This window comes from Mastomys coucha, unplaced genomic scaffold, assembly GCF_008632895.1.
Source record: "Mastomys coucha isolate ucsf_1 unplaced genomic scaffold, UCSF_Mcou_1 pScaffold13, whole genome shotgun sequence".
Lineage (NCBI taxonomy): Eukaryota > Metazoa > Chordata > Mammalia > Rodentia > Muridae > Mastomys > Mastomys coucha.
Window position 1 is genome coordinate 29,086,632 of NW_022196895.1, and position 18,439 is coordinate 29,105,070.

At 40.9% G+C, this 18,439-nt stretch overlaps 1 protein-coding gene across 8 annotated transcripts in view; it reads left to right on the forward strand.

The window, feature by feature from the left end:
• Positions 1-17,906, forward strand: part of Camk4 (calcium/calmodulin dependent protein kinase IV) — a 245,925-nt gene extending 228,019 nt beyond the window's left edge. For 5 of the 8 annotated variants that reach the window (XM_031365261.1, XM_031365258.1, XM_031365260.1 and 2 more), the window contains 5 exons: positions 1,492-1,618; positions 3,965-4,117; positions 6,819-7,028; positions 16,514-16,692; positions 17,642-17,906. In XM_031365261.1, the coding sequence (XP_031221121.1) occupies positions 1,492-1,618; positions 3,965-4,117; positions 6,819-7,028; positions 16,514-16,692; positions 17,642-17,765 (793 nt within the window). In that variant the 3' untranslated portion in view covers positions 17,766-17,906. Of the gene's footprint in view, positions 1-1,491; positions 1,619-3,964; positions 4,118-6,818; positions 7,387-16,513; positions 16,693-17,641 lie in introns of those variants that run through there. The other 3 variants (XM_031365263.1, XM_031365264.1, XM_031365262.1) reach the window with 3 other exon arrangements.
• The last annotated feature ends 533 nt before the right edge of the window (positions 17,907-18,439 follow it).

Consider the following 18,439-nt stretch of genomic DNA (forward strand, 5'->3'; position numbering starts at 1 on the left):
CAGAAATCTGCCTGCCTCTGCCTCCCAAGTGCTGGGATTAAAGGCATGCACCACCACCGCCCGGCTTGAAGTTGTTGTTATTGTCTTTGGATTTCAGAATGAGGAATGTAAGGACCTTCCTGAGCCAAGTCTGGGAAGCTGGCTGCTTCCTCCATGACTAACCACTAGCAGGCTACACTTCCCTAGGTTGGAGAGGATAGGAGGGTCAAGGTGAGGGCCCTGCTCTTCCCTCTGTGCTTACCTACCTACCAACCCCCTGTGCAGGTGGGTCAGACTTACGCAGACTTACCAGGGAGAGTGCACTGATTCCGGGTTTTTCCATTTCAAAGTTTCACCCTCTCCCAGATGGCTCCAGAATGTCTGAAACAGGCAAAGATTCTCCCATGGACACATTTCACGATCGCAAAGGACGTAAGAAATGGCCTCTTCCTAGAAGCCCCATTTCAGGAAGCGTTTTATAATGACGTAACAACCTGGCTGGCTTAAAGGAAGGATCGAAGGAGCTGTCTTTTAACTTTTCATTTTTTTCCCACTTGATTTTCAAAGGGAACATGTAAATGCATGCCTGGAAAGACTGTTAACTGTTAGGACTGCCCCACCCCAGTCTTGACCCAGACCGGTCACTTGTCTCTAATCAATGGAGGCAGGATAACCCCAGAGCCGATGCCCACTTTTCCCGTCTCTGCTCCTTTTCTCACACCCGGCTTGTTTTCCTGCTGACCCTGTAGGAGACAGTTAGGTGAATGTGGCCAGACATCTTTAAAATACGAGTCATTTACAAGAATGAAGTGAGTCCACGCTGCTCATCCGTGGGTTGCCTGTGGCGACTGAGTTAATAGTGTTATCTCTATTCTGTTTCAGTCTGAAATCCAAACTCGAATAATATATCAAAGTACCTCCTAATTCTTGTGGCGTTCTATTTCTTTCTACTTTTAAAGCTGTGTTTTTAACTCTTCCATTTTATATTAACTTGGAAACCTAATTAATCTGTTTAATTTTTTTTTAATTATCAAGAAAAATCTGCTGGAAAATCATAACCACAATGTCTATAATATTAGCCATTTCAATTGTTGTTTATTTGTGCCAGTTTTTACTGTTATTGTACTTGATGTTATAGCTTTTATAAGAAATTTGGTTCTTTTTTTTTTTTTTTTTTTTTTTTTTTTTTTTTTTTGGTTTTTTGAGACAGGGTTTCTCTGTGTAGCCCTGGCTGTCCTGGAACTCACTCTGTAGACCAGGCTGGCTCTAACTCAGAAATCCACCTGCCTCTGCCTCCCAAGTGCTGGGATTAAAGGCATTGTGCCACCACCTCCCAGCATCTGGAGGTGTTTTTATGCTGTCTGTCATAAATTATAACCAAACAATCACACACACTTGTACAAGTAGATTTACCTATTGGGAATATAGAGAGACTTGAATTTTTTGCAGAAATGTGGTTAAACATGCTTGATCATTTAAAGGTATTTGATTCTGTTTTTTTTTTCCCTCCAGACTTTGTGGATTTGAACCATTCTATGATGAGCGAGGTGATCAGTTCATGTTCAGGAGAATTCTGAATTGTGAATATTACTTTATCTCCCCCTGGTGGGATGAAGTGTCTTTAAATGCCAAGGACTTGGTAAGTGTGACCAAAGCAGAATAAGAGAAACAGTATTTAGCTAAGAAATAGTAAGGGGTATTTTTAAAGTAGGACCACTTTTGACATTGTTATTTCTTTATAACTTTAAGGTTTTTTAATATAAAAGGCACATTAATGCATTTTCCTTATGCAGAACCAAAACCAGACATGCTTTCAGTCCTCACTAGCCAAATCATCAGAGTGGCATTCGTTAAGGAAGTTTTGCTACCTGGTAAACATGGAGCCTTTCAAGTAACCCCATCCACACAGAATTCTGCTTTAATGTGGCTTAGTCACTAAATGTAGATGTAGTTCAAATAAATATGAATGAATCCATGAAACTTCTAAAACTTATCAAAATCCTCCGACAGCAGCATGCACCACTGGAATTATAAACAAGATCCAGTCTATTAATAGAATGTTTTATGTTCGCTTTGCCCCGCTGCACATTCAGGCCCACAGCGGTGCTCATTAATATTCAAGCATCCCTTCTAGAGAGCTTTTCTTTCTCTAGTAGAAGGAGGCTTGTGTGTGATTGAAACAGTAGCAATCATTCCTCTGGAGAAAACAAAAAAGAATGTGCCAAAATAATGGGGTTGATTTTGAATCATAAAAAGGCTTTAGGTGGTTTTTGTTTCTTTGTTTGTTTTTGGGTTTTGAGACAGGGTTTCTCTGAGTAGCCCTGGCTGTCCTAGAACTCACTCTGTAGACCAGGCTGGCCTCGAACTCAGAAATCTGCCTGCCTCTGTCTCCCAAGTGCTGGGATTAAAGGAATGCGCCACCATGGCCCAGCTGCTTTAGGAGTTTTCTAGTCATAAGTTTGCTAAGTGCGCTAAAAGTTCCAGAGGACTCGCAACAGAAAGGCACTATTAGATCTGACTCAAGTTTCTAGAGTCTCTTTCCTAGGACTTGTCTCTCCAAATATTTCTCCCTTTTCTCTCAATATGGTATCTCAGAACAGATTCTTTAGGATATGTGGCCTTCCTGATATAAGTAGGAAGGAAGGCAGCCCATATCTGTGTGTGTGTGTGTGACATGTGGACATATCACCCCCACTCCTAACAATTTGCTTCTCTCCTCCTCCTCTCCTCCTGTCTCAGAGCAGCCCCCACCCTCTCCTACCTTGGCCCCAGCCCCAGCCTCCTCTGTGGCCTCTCTGCTTCTTTTTCTGCCCTTCTAAAACGTGTGCCATAAAGAATTGCAGGGATCCCCAGCTTCTACTAACCAGTGCACTGCAGACGCGCACTGTCGAGCAAACTCAGAAAAGGCTTCATGAAATCGAGACTAAGATGCGTTTGCTCCTTGTTTAACTTGCGATCTGATTCTGTCTACCTGTTTCCCCTTCTTTCCTGTGTTTTTAGAGCTAGAAAAGACCTTGGGTTTTAAATGATTTGGGGGCATCTGATTTTACAAGACCAAAGTCTAATAAAGGGGCTCCAGAGTCCTCACAGTGCAGGACCTAGGATGAGCTATCCCATAATGTAGACCCAAGTTTGAATTTTCAAGCTCTACTAACTCTGAAGTGTTTGACCTCGGTGGCTAAGTCTTTGAACAAACATTTGTTCTTCACTTGTCAATCGGAGCTAATCATTCCCAGCCCATCAGTGTCTGTGTGCCATGAAAGTAGCTACAGGCTTAACCAGGACACAAGGCTTCTTGAATCCAGGATGTGCCTCCCTCATACTAAACCACTGCTTTGGAGCCCAAGGCTGGGAATTATTTCATTTGTGGATCTTCCTGGCAATTCATTATCTGTTCATCTTCACAGACAAGAACAAATCTTTCAGAATGGAGTGCCATTAGGTGAATTAAGTCATGCCTCGCAGGTCATACCCCTCAAGCCAATGACTCCTTAATTTTATCTAAAGTGGCTTTTATTCTGGCTCTGAACTTATTTCTTCAAGCACTTTCAATGTGTGTGTGTGTGTGTGTTTTTAAAATGAACTGTAAATCTCAATGGTGTCATAAAATAGTACTCAGTAAGGGCCTGGATACCAACCCTTTTGCCATTTAGTCCCCACTGAGGGAATAATGTCATTGGGGTTCTGAGCTAAGTGATCTCACAATATGGCCTAGAATTCTTCCCATGCTTGTTCAGCTCAGAAGTCATTTGGTAAGTAGATGAGCCGGGACCTAATTGTTTGAGCTCCAAAGAAAGGAGTCTGTGAGTTAGGGGTCGGGGTGCTGTGCGCCCCTCTCTTCTGGAACTTGCTTAGCTGCTGCTTCCCTGAGCTTGGTCCTACTCCTGAGAGTGTACGGATTCGGTGCCAGTGATAACAGAAAAGCTGGCCTTTCACATCGTGAAATTTCCACTTTCTATAAGTCTATATTTTTTTATGATTGGAGGTCAAAAAGCTCATTGTTTTGGATCCCAAGAAACGGCTGACTACATTTCAAGCCCTCCAGCACCCATGGGTCACAGGGAAAGCAGCCAACTTTGTCCACATGGATACTGCCCAAAAGAAGCTTCAAGAATTCAATGCTCGGCGCAAGCTTAAGGTAAAGCAGGTGTTTTTGTTTTGGTGTGTGCGTGTTTAAGATGTCTTGTCTTCCTTTTGTATTGTATTATTATTTAGTATTGCATTATTCATCTTCTGTGACACCAGGACAAGTCTTGGTTTTAGAGTTTGTAAGGCACTGACATAAAACTCAGGTGTTTTTGTTGTTGTTTTATTCTCTCTCTCTCCAAGGAAAACACTTGAAGGAATAAGTTCAGAGCTGGAATAAAAATTGGGGCATGCTTAAATTACTGTGTGTGTGTGTGTGTGTGTGTGTGTGTGTGTGTGTGTGTGTGTGAAACTTTCTCTGTGTGTGATAGCATGCATGTGCAGGTCAGAGGACAACTTGAGGGAAACGCACTTTAACCCAAAGATTGAACTCAGATGTCACCTCAAGTCCCAAAGATTGAACTCAGGTTATTAGGCTTGGTGCCCTGGGGATAACTTAACCTACTGAATCATCTCACCAGGCCTCAGCAGATACATTATCGCTCCTTCTTATCTGAATAAGGCACTAATCAAGAAACTGGTGTTTCAAACCCAGACACTATTGTGGATGCCAACAAGTGCTTCCTGACAGAAGCTGTCTCCTGAGAGACTCTACCTGACCAATGCAGAGGTGGATGCTCGAAGCCAACCATTGGACTGAGCACAGGGTCCCCAATGGAGGAGCTAGAGAAAGGACCCAAGGAGCTGAAGGGGTTTGCAGCCTCATAAGAGGAACAACAATATGAAGTAACCAGTACCCCCCAGAGCTCCCAGGGACTAAACCACCAACCAAAGAGTACACATGGTGGGACTCATTGCTCCAGCTGCATATGTAGCAGAGGATGGCCTTGTCAGTCATCAATGGAAGGAGAGGCCCTTGGTCCTGTGAAGGCTCTATGCCCCAGTGTAGGGGAATGCCAGGGCCAGGAAGCAGGAGTGGGTGGGGTTGGTGAGCAGGTGGGGGGGGGGGATAAGGGATCTTCAGAGGGGAAATCAGGAAAGGGGATAATATTTGAAATGTAAATAAAGAAAATATCTAATTAAAAAAACTGATATTTATTCAGAGTCCCTTTTTTTTTTAGTAAATTATTTTATTTACATTCCAAAAGTTGTCCCCATTCCCTGTACTCCCTCCCAGAGTTATTTATTCCTTCCCCTTCTCCCTGCCTCTGAAAGAGTGCTCCCCCACCCACCCACCCACCTTCTCCTCACCCCCACCAGCATCCCTCTTCCCTGGGGCATCAAGTTTCCACAGGATTAAGTTCATCCTCTCCCACCTAGGCCTTACAAGGCAGGCCTCTGCTATATATGTGGCTGGGACTATGAACCCCTTGGTTTTTGGCTTAGTCTCTGGGAGCTCTGGGGGTGGGGGGAGTCTAGGTTAGTTGACACTGTTGTTCTTCCTATGGGGTTGCAATCTCCTTCAGGTCCTTCAGTCCTTCCTCTAACTTCCATATTGGTTCCCAACCTCAATTCAATGGTTGGCTATAAGTATCATATCATCCTGCATAAGGTAACCCAGATCCAAAAGGACATGCATGGTATCTACTCACTGATAAGTGGATATTAGCCGAGACGTTCAGAATACCCATGATACAACTCACAGATCATAGAAGCTTAATAAGAAGGAAGGCCCAAGTGTGGGTACCTGAAACCCAGTTAGAAGGGGAACAAAATAGTCATGGGAGCTAGAGGGAGTGGGAAAGGAGGGCAGGATCAAGTATGGGGAGAGACCGGAGGGACACCTAGAGGGCCAAGAGAATGAATCAAAATATGGAGCAGTGGGGGTTAGAGAGCAAGGGTACCTCCAGAAACCTTCAAAGTGAGAGGCAGCCATGGCAATGACCTTAGCCGAAATGCCCAACAGTGGGGAGATAGAACCAGAAGAGACTGTTGAGGCGGGAGCCAACCACCCATCTTCAAAATTTTAAACCCAGAATTGTTCCTGTCTAAAGGAAATGCAGGACAAAAATGGAACAGAGACTGAAAGGCCACCCACTAATTAGCTCAACTTGGGATCCATCCCATGCGTGTGCACCAAATCCTGACACTATTACTGAGGCCATATTGTGCTTGCAGATAGGAGCCTGGCATGGCTGCCTTCTGAGAGGCTCTACCAGTTGACTGAGACAAAGGCAGATATTCAGAGAGTTCTTAACAATTTTAGAACCAATCCATAGTATAGGTAACTCCTAAAAGAAATGATATAGAAACTATCCACCAAAATACATCTATTTTATAGAATATAAGTAAAATAGTGATTAGGTACATTGCAGGCTGACAGAAATTAAATGAATAGATGATCCGTTGGTTAAATTTTGAAATGGCCTGTATTAAATATTAACTATTTCTGAAGTTAGTTTGAGCACTGAACTCTTTAATTTCCATGATACCAACTAACATTATGGATCTAGTGTTCCATGAAACATCTTTTTATATATAAGGAATAGAGGATTCAAAACTTTAGACACTCTAGGAATATAACACATTTTACTCGTTTTTCCCATTATTCATATGATTAAATAATTCTAATTTGAAATTAAGGAGGTTTCACTGTTTTGTCTCCAAATGCATTTTTATCTGACAACTAATCTCAGAATAATTTACTTTACTTTAAAAGACTCAACCATAACCTACAACACAAAGTAAAAATTCCACTACAATTTGGGATTTCTCCTGAAAACACCATTTAGTACTTTTCTCTCTCTAATCAGGCCGCAGTGAAGGCTGTGGTGGCCTCTTCTCGGCTGGGAAGTGCCAGCAGCAGCCACACCAGCATCCAGGAGAGCAACAAGACCAGTTTGGATTCACCTTCCACCCAAGATGCCAAGGACACCACGGATCTGGAAAAGAAAATGCAAGAGGAGAACCAAGCGGCGGCGCCAGAGGCTACAGAGGATGAGATGAAGCTGCAGTCTGAGGAGGTAGAGTATGCAGATGTAAAAGAGGAAGAGGGCTCCAGAATGGAGCCTCAGGCGCCAGAGGATGGGCTAGAGACAGATGACCCAGAAATGAAGAAGGGTTCAGAGGAGAAGCTGAAGAACGTGGAGGAAGAAATGGACCCCGACGATGAGGAGGAAGACCCTGCCGTGGAACTTGAGGATCCACAGCAGGATGAGATTCTGCCAGAGGACTAAGCTGGCTTCCTTTAGGTCCAGGGCCAACCCCAGCATTTTGCGTACTTTGTTCTTCAGCAAGGTGGGGAAGCATGATATGCACTATAGTGATTCTGTTTTGAGGTGCAAAAAAAAAATACCCATATATACCAGTTGGTAACCCTAACGTCAGTGCATGTGTTTGCTTTATGAAATAATGAAATTTTCTACGGCATGTAGTGGATACCTAATACCGATGAGTTAAATTTGAAATTTCTAGCAAACAACACAACACTTTAAAAACATTCTCAGCCTTTGGTGGCACATACTGAAGTGAAATGGCAAATGGACTTTGAAAAGTCAGGCATCCTACGCCCTCTAGAAGTCTTCAGAGAGGGCAATTCCTCTGAACTCAGCTTAAGCCAGCTGGAGTTAGAGGACACATTCCCATGACTTTCCAAATACTTCCAGAGGGAACAGCCAAGTAGGCTGTTATAAAAGTAGGCCATAGATGGGTATAAAAGACACCTGTAGATCGTGCAAAAATATCCATGAACAGTGTTGAGAAAGTTGAAGCATTCCTACCAGGCTCTGAGTCCACAGTACCCTTAAGAGTATGCAGTGAATGTCCTATTTTTTTAGTACACTTTATAAGAATACCTAGAATGCTCATCATAAAATTCTGCCAGTTTACAATTCTTGGGAAATTATTTTGTAAACTGTGATGTTACTTTTTTTCCTTTACCTGACTTTCAAATAAAATGCCCCTGCAGAGTATAAAACCTAGAAAAGAAGAAGAAATTTAAATAAAATGAGATGGAGTTAGGCTTTAGATGTACCAAGATTAACTCCTTTTCATTTCTCACAAAAATTTGCATCTGTAAGTATATTTGATATTTTGCATATCAGAGCATTTTTTTATGAATACACTCTGCAAGATTCAAGTTTTGGAAAAGTCCATTGTACAAACTGATGCCAAAATGTCTGAATCTTATAACAGTACACTCAATGGTTAGGCCAGTTAGTACTGATGCTATTAGAGTAAGGAGAGTTTAGCAGGATATTCCCCTCCAACCATGTAGACATACTGTTCATAAGCTTAAAATTCACTATGAAAGCTAGGAGCTTTTCCCAATGAAAGGGTCCACACATTTTATAATGTTGAAATATGTTGAATATATGCCAAGAAATTTAGCAGAGTGTGAACTTTTATTTGCCTTAAAAATAAGCAAGACCAAAAATAAAAATAAAAAATACATCTTGAACCAGACTTCGGGGAGGGCACAGCATTAGACCTTAGCATAATTTTTTTCTCAGAATAATTTTTTTGGGGGGGGGAGTTAACCTAAATCATACTGATCCAATACCTCAAATTTTGTGTTTGAGTGAAAATGAGCACTTTATCAAAATAACTGTTTAATATTTTGTGTGGGTTTTCTTGTTTTAAAAAAAGTATTATTTTTAAAGTCCAAAATGGAGGCAAAAAGAATGAATAGCACAGATTTTTTCATTAAACTAACAATTTGTTGTGACTCATTCAAACAGTTACACTGGGAACTGGCATTAGATCTGGGGTTTCTCTAGACTGTTAGGTATCAGCACTTTAGCATGTTGTACTGGCTGGTTTTGTGTGTCAACTTGACACAGGCTCGAGTTATCACAGAGGGGAGCTTCAGTTGGGGAAGTGCCTCCATGAGGTCCAGCTGTGGGGCATTTTCTCAATTAGTGATCAAGGGGGTAGGGCCCCTTGTGGGTGGTGCCATCCCTGGGCTGAAAGTCTTGGGCTCTATAAGAGAGCAGGCTGAGCAAGCCAGGGGAAGCAAGCCAGTAAGGAACATCTCTCCATGGCCTCTGCATCAGCTCCTGCTTCCTGACCTGCTTGAGTTCCAGTCCTGACTTCCTTTGGTGATGAACAGCCATGTGGAAGTAAGCCAAATAAACCCTTTCCTCCCCAACTTGCTTCTTGGTCATGATGTTGTGCAGGAATAGAAACCCTGACTAAGACACATGTCAAGAACAAACCTCTGACAGCTCTTGGGGAAGGGGACAATGTGGTGCTTTCGGCAGTTTGTGATTTGGGTCCTTGACAGGCAGCTGAGTGGGAGGGCATCATGTGACCATGCTGATTCCTTTCCCATTGATTTTAATTGACAGTGTTTATCCTCTTAGGCTCTTCCTTCCCCTTTTACTTTTCCCTCTTGGAACTCTCATTCTGAGGGTCATAAAGGGCTCCCTAATTTTAACCTTTAAGGATGCTTTGTTAAGATTTCCACTTAGGAAGAGCAATTTTCCTCCTCAAACTTAACCATATGTATGGTGAGTGTCCCCTATATGGGAAGAGCGAAGAAGACTAGGGAGTCTTGTTAGAAGGTAGCAGTTAAATATCAGAGCATATCATCACTCAAACCCAGCCCGTGTCTTACTTCATTCAAACATGGGCTGAGTGCCTTGAATGACCCTGTAGACTATAGCAAGAGCATTATAAATGCCAAGGCCTCATGGATCTCCGAATCAGTCACTTACATGATTGTACCTCATCCCTTCTTGGTGGTACTCAAGAGTTTTGGCACAATTCCCTCCCTCTCTTTTATAACCTATACACTTCCCTAGCTAAATATCATGAGCAGTTTTCAATTGTAAAGAACTTAGTCCTTTCACTCAAATCACTCCAAGATTCCATCTAAGAATAATTATACTACCATTTTAAAAGAACAGTCAACCTTTATATTGATTGTCAAAATTATATTATCTATTTCAAAGATCACTTAAACTAAAGGAAGGCAGTCTTAATTTGAAAGAACGCATTCTAATATTACTCTTAATTGGTAATTGTCCTTGTTAGGGTTTTATTCCTATGAAGAGACACCATGACATGACCAAAGTAACTCTTATACAGGAAAGCATTTAATTGGGGCTGGCTCACAGTTTCAGAGGTGCATTCCATTGTCATCATAGCAGGGAGCACGGCAACATCCAGGCTGATATGGTCCTGGAGAAGGGGCTGAGAGTTCTACATCTCAATCCAAAGGTAGCAGCAGGAGACTGTCTGGATCACACTGACCAGATTTAAGCATATACATATAAAACATCAAAACCCCACCTCCACACTGACTACCTTTTCCTAACAAGGCTACACCTCCTCCAATAAAGCCACACCCCTAATAGTTCCACTTCCCATGGGGCAAGCATATTCAAACCACCACAGTAATGTAGTCACAAAACAAAGCATTGTTTTTTTTTTTTTAAATTTCGACAAATAATGAAATTTGCAGTTACAAAGTGGTAGGAGGCAGAGCCAGGTGGATCTCTGAGTCCCAAGGCCAGCCTGGTCTATAGTGTGAGTTCCAAGCAGGGCTAGAAAGAGAAACCTTGTATCTATTGCCAAAAAGCCAAAGCCAAAAAAATAAAAATAAAAAACAAACAAACAAAAAAAACAAAAAAAAAAAAAAAAAAAAAAAAAAAAAAAAAAAAAAAAAAAAAACAAAAAAAAGTGAGGGAGGACAGGTTTTTATTTCGAGATCAGGCATGCAGCATAATGAGGTTCTTTTACCACAGAGGGCAGTCTGCAGTTATTTCCCCTATTTAGAAAGAAGGTCCACCTGTGATTTTAGCAGGTTTCTCAAACTGCTAGCCCTCTTCCCATCACAGTGCATGAAATATAAGAACAGAAAGCTTACAAAGTTATCCTCTGAAATAAGTGCTTATATTAAAAAGTTTGATAAGCTACACATGTAAAACTAAATTCTAAGACAAGGTTTTATTATATATCCCAGGCTGGCCTTGAATTCACTTTGTAGCCCATACTGACCTCAAACTCACACAGCGATCTTCCTGCCTCACTTTCCCTGGATCTGGGGTTCTAAGCACATGCCACCATTCCCATAGCCATGCATGTAAATTTTCTATTAGCTACCTTCTAAAGAGGAAATATGAAATTAATGATAATATATTTTAATCCAGTATACACATATTATTACATCAAAATTAAAGTTAATAAGATAATTTGAATTTATTTTATACTGTTTCTAAATTAACAGTTTAAGCATGTTTACATCGGGTGGTCGTGAGCCCACATTAAGCCGGTGGTTCCTATGGTAGACGCACTGGTCTAGCCTAGAGCACTTTTCTTCTGAGCGAAGTGAGACTTGGGTTTCTATGGTCAGATCTGAGCTGACTTAGTTTTCCATATTAGTAAGTTGGTGAGCAGCTAAGATACAAATGCTATAGGTGTAGACTCATAAATCCTGGCTACTCCTGGGCATGCCTTGTCTTAAAGACCTGATCTGTGTTATTGCATCAAAGTAACACTTCCTTAGGCATTGCCAGTGTATGTACTGGTCAGAGTACAGCTCATCCCCAGTTTCCTGAGTACTGCCAGAGACCCAACAGAAGTCCCACTTAGCAGAAATTACTGTGGCCCACCGTTTGTCACCACTGAGCAGTCTATACACAGAATCCAGTCTCTAGAGCCTGGGCTAAGCCAGCCATCATCCTCACGTGGCAGGCAATCTTTCTACAAGCCTCCTGGAAAATATAGTTGCATGACAGATAATGTTATAATGGTGGTGATATGCCAGAATCCCACAACATGGGAGTACCATCATATCTGGCATTTGTGACGCCTCATAGAAGGAACTGGTCAACACTGCCACTGACAGATTTTTTTTTTAAAAAAAGACTTTTGGAAAATTTTACATACTGATTTTAGAACAATACCCTAATCATTTTATTGGCAGATTTATAAACAGCAGCTTGCCTTTTTAAAGGGACCTCGATTGCATACCATTTAATATTTTGTAATGTCAAATGTTCAGCATTTTTTTTTATTGGCTATTTCCAGTATCACACACAAAGTTGCTAATTGTGAGCTGCCAACGGGCTGGGGCTTTGAAAGAGCCATTGTATTTCATGGTTCAGTTTTTATTACCCAGAAACAGCTGGTTGCATTTCAAATTGGAAAAAGAAAAACAGCAACAGAAAAGACAATGCACTTCTACTTTAGAGTTGTTCTTACAAAGCCAAATAAATAATTTTAAAAGAGGTCATCAGCATGAATTAGCTGGAGGCTCATACACAGAACAGCCAATTGCAGGATTATGATGCCATTGTGTGATGGCGAAGTCCTCCGTCTAGCTGTCGAGGTTTGAGACAGCACAAAGTTTCCAGACATTACATATGTAATTAGATTTGTAGTATCTTTGTAATTACTGTCCATTAGGTCATACTCCAGTTTCCTTAATGTTTTCCACTGATACATTACCGATCAGCATCTCTGCTGACATTTGAGCACTTACCAGTTGACCGCTGCCGAAGGTTGGATCATGTGTCTGCAGTGTCTGTTTTAATACACAGACAGAGTTCTATGTTGGTGTTTATAGCCACATGATGAAAGTGTACAAAATTTTCTACCTAAAAATTTTAAGACCTTTTGCTTTCTTATAAAAAGGTGGCTCTCTTGTTTCTTGGAAGTGAAGATAGGATAGAGAAGGGAGAAGAGGGGAGGAGGGAAGAGGGTAAGAGGGAGAGGGGGGGAGGGGGTGGGGTTACATATATTAGTAACACACCCAGTGCTGTAATGATCAGGAAGTTTATATTTCTTCTTTGCAAGCTTCTGTCATTCCTCTTTGGGAATATCACCTGAGATCAAATCATGTAGACTCAGTCCAATCATTTTTCACTTACCTTGGAAAGCAATAGCAAACAATTTATAACTGGTTAAAATCAATTTTCATGAATGATCTGTGACAGATTCAGAAAGGCTTGATGCTATCTGGTCCAGGCATCTACTTAGGGGAAGGTCAAAACCTTGCCACGACACCAGACTGCCTGACAATATTGCAGGAATCAGCTTCAAAGATCCCCAGCATCTGACCTAGTTAGACTCAAAGGACAGACCTTCCATGCTCGGAGGGACTGAATGTCTCTTTAAATACGCCATGGTTCTTGACCAATGCTAGGAAAATGGAATTCTGCCAATCACATTTCTTTGCGTTGGTTCACGCCATGTGTCTCAAGTCTGGCTTTTGTTTTATCTATCCAGACATCAGCCTCACTTTGGAAATGTGAAGTCCTTTTGGTTCTGGCAGGATCGTTCCACACTGCCTGGTGGAGCAGGGTTTTGTTACCTGAGGTCGAAGCACCGAGGAACAATTCTAAGAATGCAGAATCACACTGTTCATAATTATCTTCACTGTATTTTGAAAATGGACTTGAAAGGCCCATCTACATATTTATATCCAATTTAATAATTGCTTTCATTGTGTTGAAAATGACATATTTCATCTTCAGTCAGATTGAATTATCTTATTTTCCATCTAAAAGGTTACTTCAAGATAATACTCAAAGAAGCTTCACCTCTTTGAAACTGTTTATTGAAGCTATCTCCAAATTCTTATAGTTATGGATGATAAAAATCTTCTAGATGTGTGCTTCCTTTGTCCTGTCTTTGAATCATGGGTAACAATGTATTTTATATATGACACAGAAATGACCATAATTTGAAAATTATCTTCGTATAGTGCCTACTTTTAACCTGACCTGTTTTGTATACCTGGTTAACTAACTATGTTATATAACTAATATACAAATTGTACTGGTTACTAAATAGCATATTCATGATTGATGTCTCCTCTGGCCACGGCAGTCTTAGTTTCAGTGATATTTTATGACCATCTATAAACCCAAACAGATTTTCTAAATTTTAAGTTCTTTGGTTGAAATGGCACAGAAGAACTTGTCATTCTATGTCCAAGAGATATTTGCTTTTCCCCTTAAAGTCTGTAAACATCTCATGAGTTTGGTGGCTGGGAATAGTGACTTGAGCACAGACAAATCCAATGGCTGGATGTTACAAACAAATGGGCGATCAGGGTGATGTTTTAAGTTAATAATCGTGCCAGTCTGTATTCCAATCTTTTTTTTTATATATCTGGTCACTGAGACACATATAGTCTCTAGTTTCTTTGATGTGATAACCACGATGACCAAAAACAACATGGAAGAGGAAAAGGTCGATTTTATCTTAGAGGTTCCAGTCTATCATGAGGAAAACCTACATCACGAACTCAGGCTAGGTACCTGGAAGCAGAATGTGACACAGAAAGCATGAGGAACAGTTTCCTGGCTTGCTTCTCCAGTCTGCTCAGCTCTCACACAGCCCAGGCCCCCTGCCTATGGATGGTGGGCTTGACTCTCACATCAATTAGTAATCAAGGAAATGCCAAACAGCAGAGCTCAAAGGTCAGTCTGATCAAGGCAGTCTCTAATCCAGACTCCCTCATACTACTGGGGGACATGTCCAGCTGACATCTGAAGCTACCTAGGGCATATAAAACTACATACAGATAAAAACTTTTTCCACAGGGTTCTCCAAAAAACTAAATTTAAATCCCCCCAAAAACAGTTTTCAAGACTCAGCCATACTATAGTTTAAAGAGCAAATCTTAAGGACTTAGATTACTATCATAATTAACTCAAACAATTTTTACTGTAATGGTCAGACTCATGTTTTTTTTTTTTTAATTTGTTTGGTTTTTTTTGTTGTTGTTGTTGTTGTTGTCTTTTGTCTATTTGCAAGCTACTAGCATAGCACTGAATTCAACAGAAAACCATACAATCTATATCACCTAAAATCTCTATCTGACCCTTTATAGGAAAAACAAAACTCCGATTTTCATTGCCTGTCATGCTTTGCAATGACCTTTATGAATCCATTTTCCACACTGTAGCATTTTTGCCTTAGTTAGGTTCTCTCATTTGCTTCTTAAAAGTTAGGTGAGCTTTGTTTCATGTTGCAAATGGTCTCACAACAATTATGTAGGAGGCAGAAATTAAAATTCTGTTCCATGTAGAACAGAAAATGCAAAGTTATGTTATTTCTAAAGAAGGAAGTTGTATCACTTGAGTTAAAAGTGGATGTTCAGATTCTTCATTATTTGAACACGTTTTAGAAACTTGAAAACACGTGAATTAAACCATAACTGTCACTGACTCACGTAAAGGTCATCCCCTGTTGCTTAACAATCTTCAGATGAGCACCTACTGGGTAAAAACCTCTAAATGCAATGAAACGGTTTCTAGCAATTCGATTTTCACTAACATTTAGGAAGTGGTATGATGTTCTATGAAAATGACTTGCTTGCCAGCATTTCAGGGAATACAGCCACCTTTATTTTTAAAAGCAACTTTCCCTTAGCCATGTTTCTCTGAGTGTTGTGGCGCTCCTGTGAAAGGAGCCTTTAGTGCACACTTTTCCAGCGAATTTGGAAACCCAAGCAGAGGTTTCTCTAGTCCATTTCTCCCTTGACAAATTACCCATTCCAAAAGATCTGCTTGAAAGGAACCAAGTAACCCAGTTATTGAGGGAACTTTAGACATTTGTGACTTTCATCTCAGTCTGACTGTCAACTTTGTAACCATGAGCTACTGAGTAGGAGACCTTTATTGGCCTATCATTGGGAATAGCTACAATTACTAGCATATTCTTTTCTTTAAACAGTTGCAGCATTCAGTAAGATGTTTATAGCCACTGGGATGTTACAGAATATGGGGACACATGGCAGAGTCATTCTCTGAGCCCTGGTGGTGAGCACCGGTAGGAGCCAGACTGCTGGAACAAGAGAGGGCAAGGTCACTTAATATTAGGATTCCACATTCTTATCTGCCAGTCCTGCCAGTCTTCTAAGGTGGCTCACAGTTTGAGGGCAGCTATTGATATACTTCAAACCTTAAAATGAGTAGGTGAAAGTTAATATCTACTTTTCCTTTCAGAAATTAAAATAGCATCACTTCGAGGGGATTTGGCCTACGTGGAAAGCCACTTTGAAGGGCATGATTCACTAACAGCAAAGGATTCCCAGAAATATCCCATTCCAGGAACTCTTTTCCCATTGTAAAATTTCACTGATGAGCCCATACTTGCAATACAGGAGTCAGAAGTGAATTGAGCACAGTGCTGCCCTTGAGAGGGAGACTTTTTAGTTGGGAGGATAAGGCAGTAACCACACATAGCCTGTGCCAAATACCTACAGATGGTAAGCTCTCCAGGGTAGGGAAGGGGAAAACAGACTCATGCCAGGAACGTGCAAGGAAAGCTTCATGGGAACACAGCTAATTTTGAAGGATGCTCCAATCTTTAAGGTTGAGGTGGAGAAAAAGGACGTTTGACTAAGGAATGGCCAGGCCAGGGTGGAGATGCACACATCAAGGAGGAGATTAACACACGATGAGAAGGGCTAAGATACCCAGCCAAGTGTTATGCAGTATGGAGCAGTCTCAGATCTCATCTGAGTTCCTTGTTTTCTTACTCTGGACAGATGCAGGTGAAGATCTTCTGCAGAGCACCTACCCCTGCTACTTGGCTAGCTTCCTGGTCCATAGCTAACAGGAGACAAATCATTCCAACATACGGAAGACATGTTTGCAACTCCACAGCTAATCCTCAGACCTCAAGCTGGTCCTGCCAGGTTTTTAATTCTTCACTCTTCTGTCCAGTGTATATAAGCTATACATTTATAACTATAAATTATATAAAATCTAAAGAGTTTATTATATCTCTTATTGGAGGCACTATTTTTCCATTCATCTTCAAAACAACTTTTTAAAATTACCCACTAGAATTAGATTACACTGTGAGTACTCTGGCTTGTACATCTTTGCTTATTTCTCATGATGTTTATAAATAGTGGATGGCTACATTACTTCAGGATAAGTAAAATGAGAAGTAGAGACAAAGACTATATCTCAGTTGAGAGGGGAGAAGATGCTAAGAAATAAAGATGTTGTTAGGACACGGAACAGCTTGGTGAACCCTAAGAAAGGAACACTGACTAGGAGGGTTTTTCTGGCTAAGATGGCATTATCTGAGACGTTCTTGTTGATGCTTTGTCAGATAGGAAGTTTACACCTATGGCTGTTGAAAGCTTTTTGGATTAATGGGACATAAGTAGCTTTAATAACAACATGGAGGAGTAGAGAATACCACCATATGAAAGAAACCCAGTTTCCAGGAGTCTGGATCACAAGTCATTAACCCAAAGCAAGAGCTAGTGTGACTTGGAAGAGAAAGTATAAGTACCTTAATTTACACAGCTAAGACTAATGGTTGACTTTTTACTTTCTAACACAAAGTCCTAAGAAGGAGCTGTGAACATTTCATTTTCTAAATGTGTCAAAATGGTGCTATTGATTCCTTAATACAAAGATAGAATTATAATATTTTTAGGTAAGTGTGTTAAGCCCAGCTTGGCTATAATGTAAATATTTGCAAAGCATTCAACAAAAACATGTCCATTTGCTAACAGTTGAGGTACTGTGTTCTTCAATGTGGGTGACCGACCTGAGTTTGCATTTTCTATTAAGGGAAACAGGACAGCCATTGGCTCTCTCTCAACTGCCCAAAATCTCCAACCTCTGACAGCTCACTAAGTTCTCCTTGGATGCAGGTTGGGACAATCCAATGCAAGGATTAAGGATGCTCACTTGGTGATAGTAGAGGTGTTGGCCAAGGACTTGAAGGATGTGTGCTGTGAGCAAGACCAATGCTGCCAGACTAACTCTAGAAACTGACTCTAGTGAGGGCCAATGTAACCGAGCTCACCCAGACTGTCAGAACATGCCAAAGGAAGTTACCCAGTACCTTGCAACTGGTCAATCTGTAAAAGAATCTGCATGTACGATGTGACAATAAATCATCTAAGAGCCCCCCCAGAGCTTTGGATTTTGTGATTTGAACTGTTGCCATGAATCACGGGGTCCCATGGACACTGTCCTCAGAAGTGAAATGCACAGCTGAATTATTCTTCGTTTCCCCATTCTCTCAGGTAACACTGAACTTCTTCTCAAGTGTCTTTATATGCGTATACCCAGGTATTTATCTTCTAAACACTGTGAAATCAACAATACTAGAAAGGGACATTAATAATTGTTTCATCCAATAAACCCATCACAGGAAGACATCGCACCTACAAAGCTAACTGTTAACATAAGCTCATGGTGGCTAAGCTCATTGCTGTCCACCGGCCAGCCCAGTCTCACCACTAAAATGTCAATCTACTGGATACTCCATCAACTCGTCTGAAAACTGATTTTTCAGTTTTCATCTTATGAAGATGAGAAGATAGGGAAAAACAGAAAACTACCTTAACACTTTCCAAAAGCCATTGTCTTTTACTCTAGTATCGAGCTTTACTTACACATTCGTAAAGCTTTCTGTACAGATCAGTATATTAACATGTTTTTTT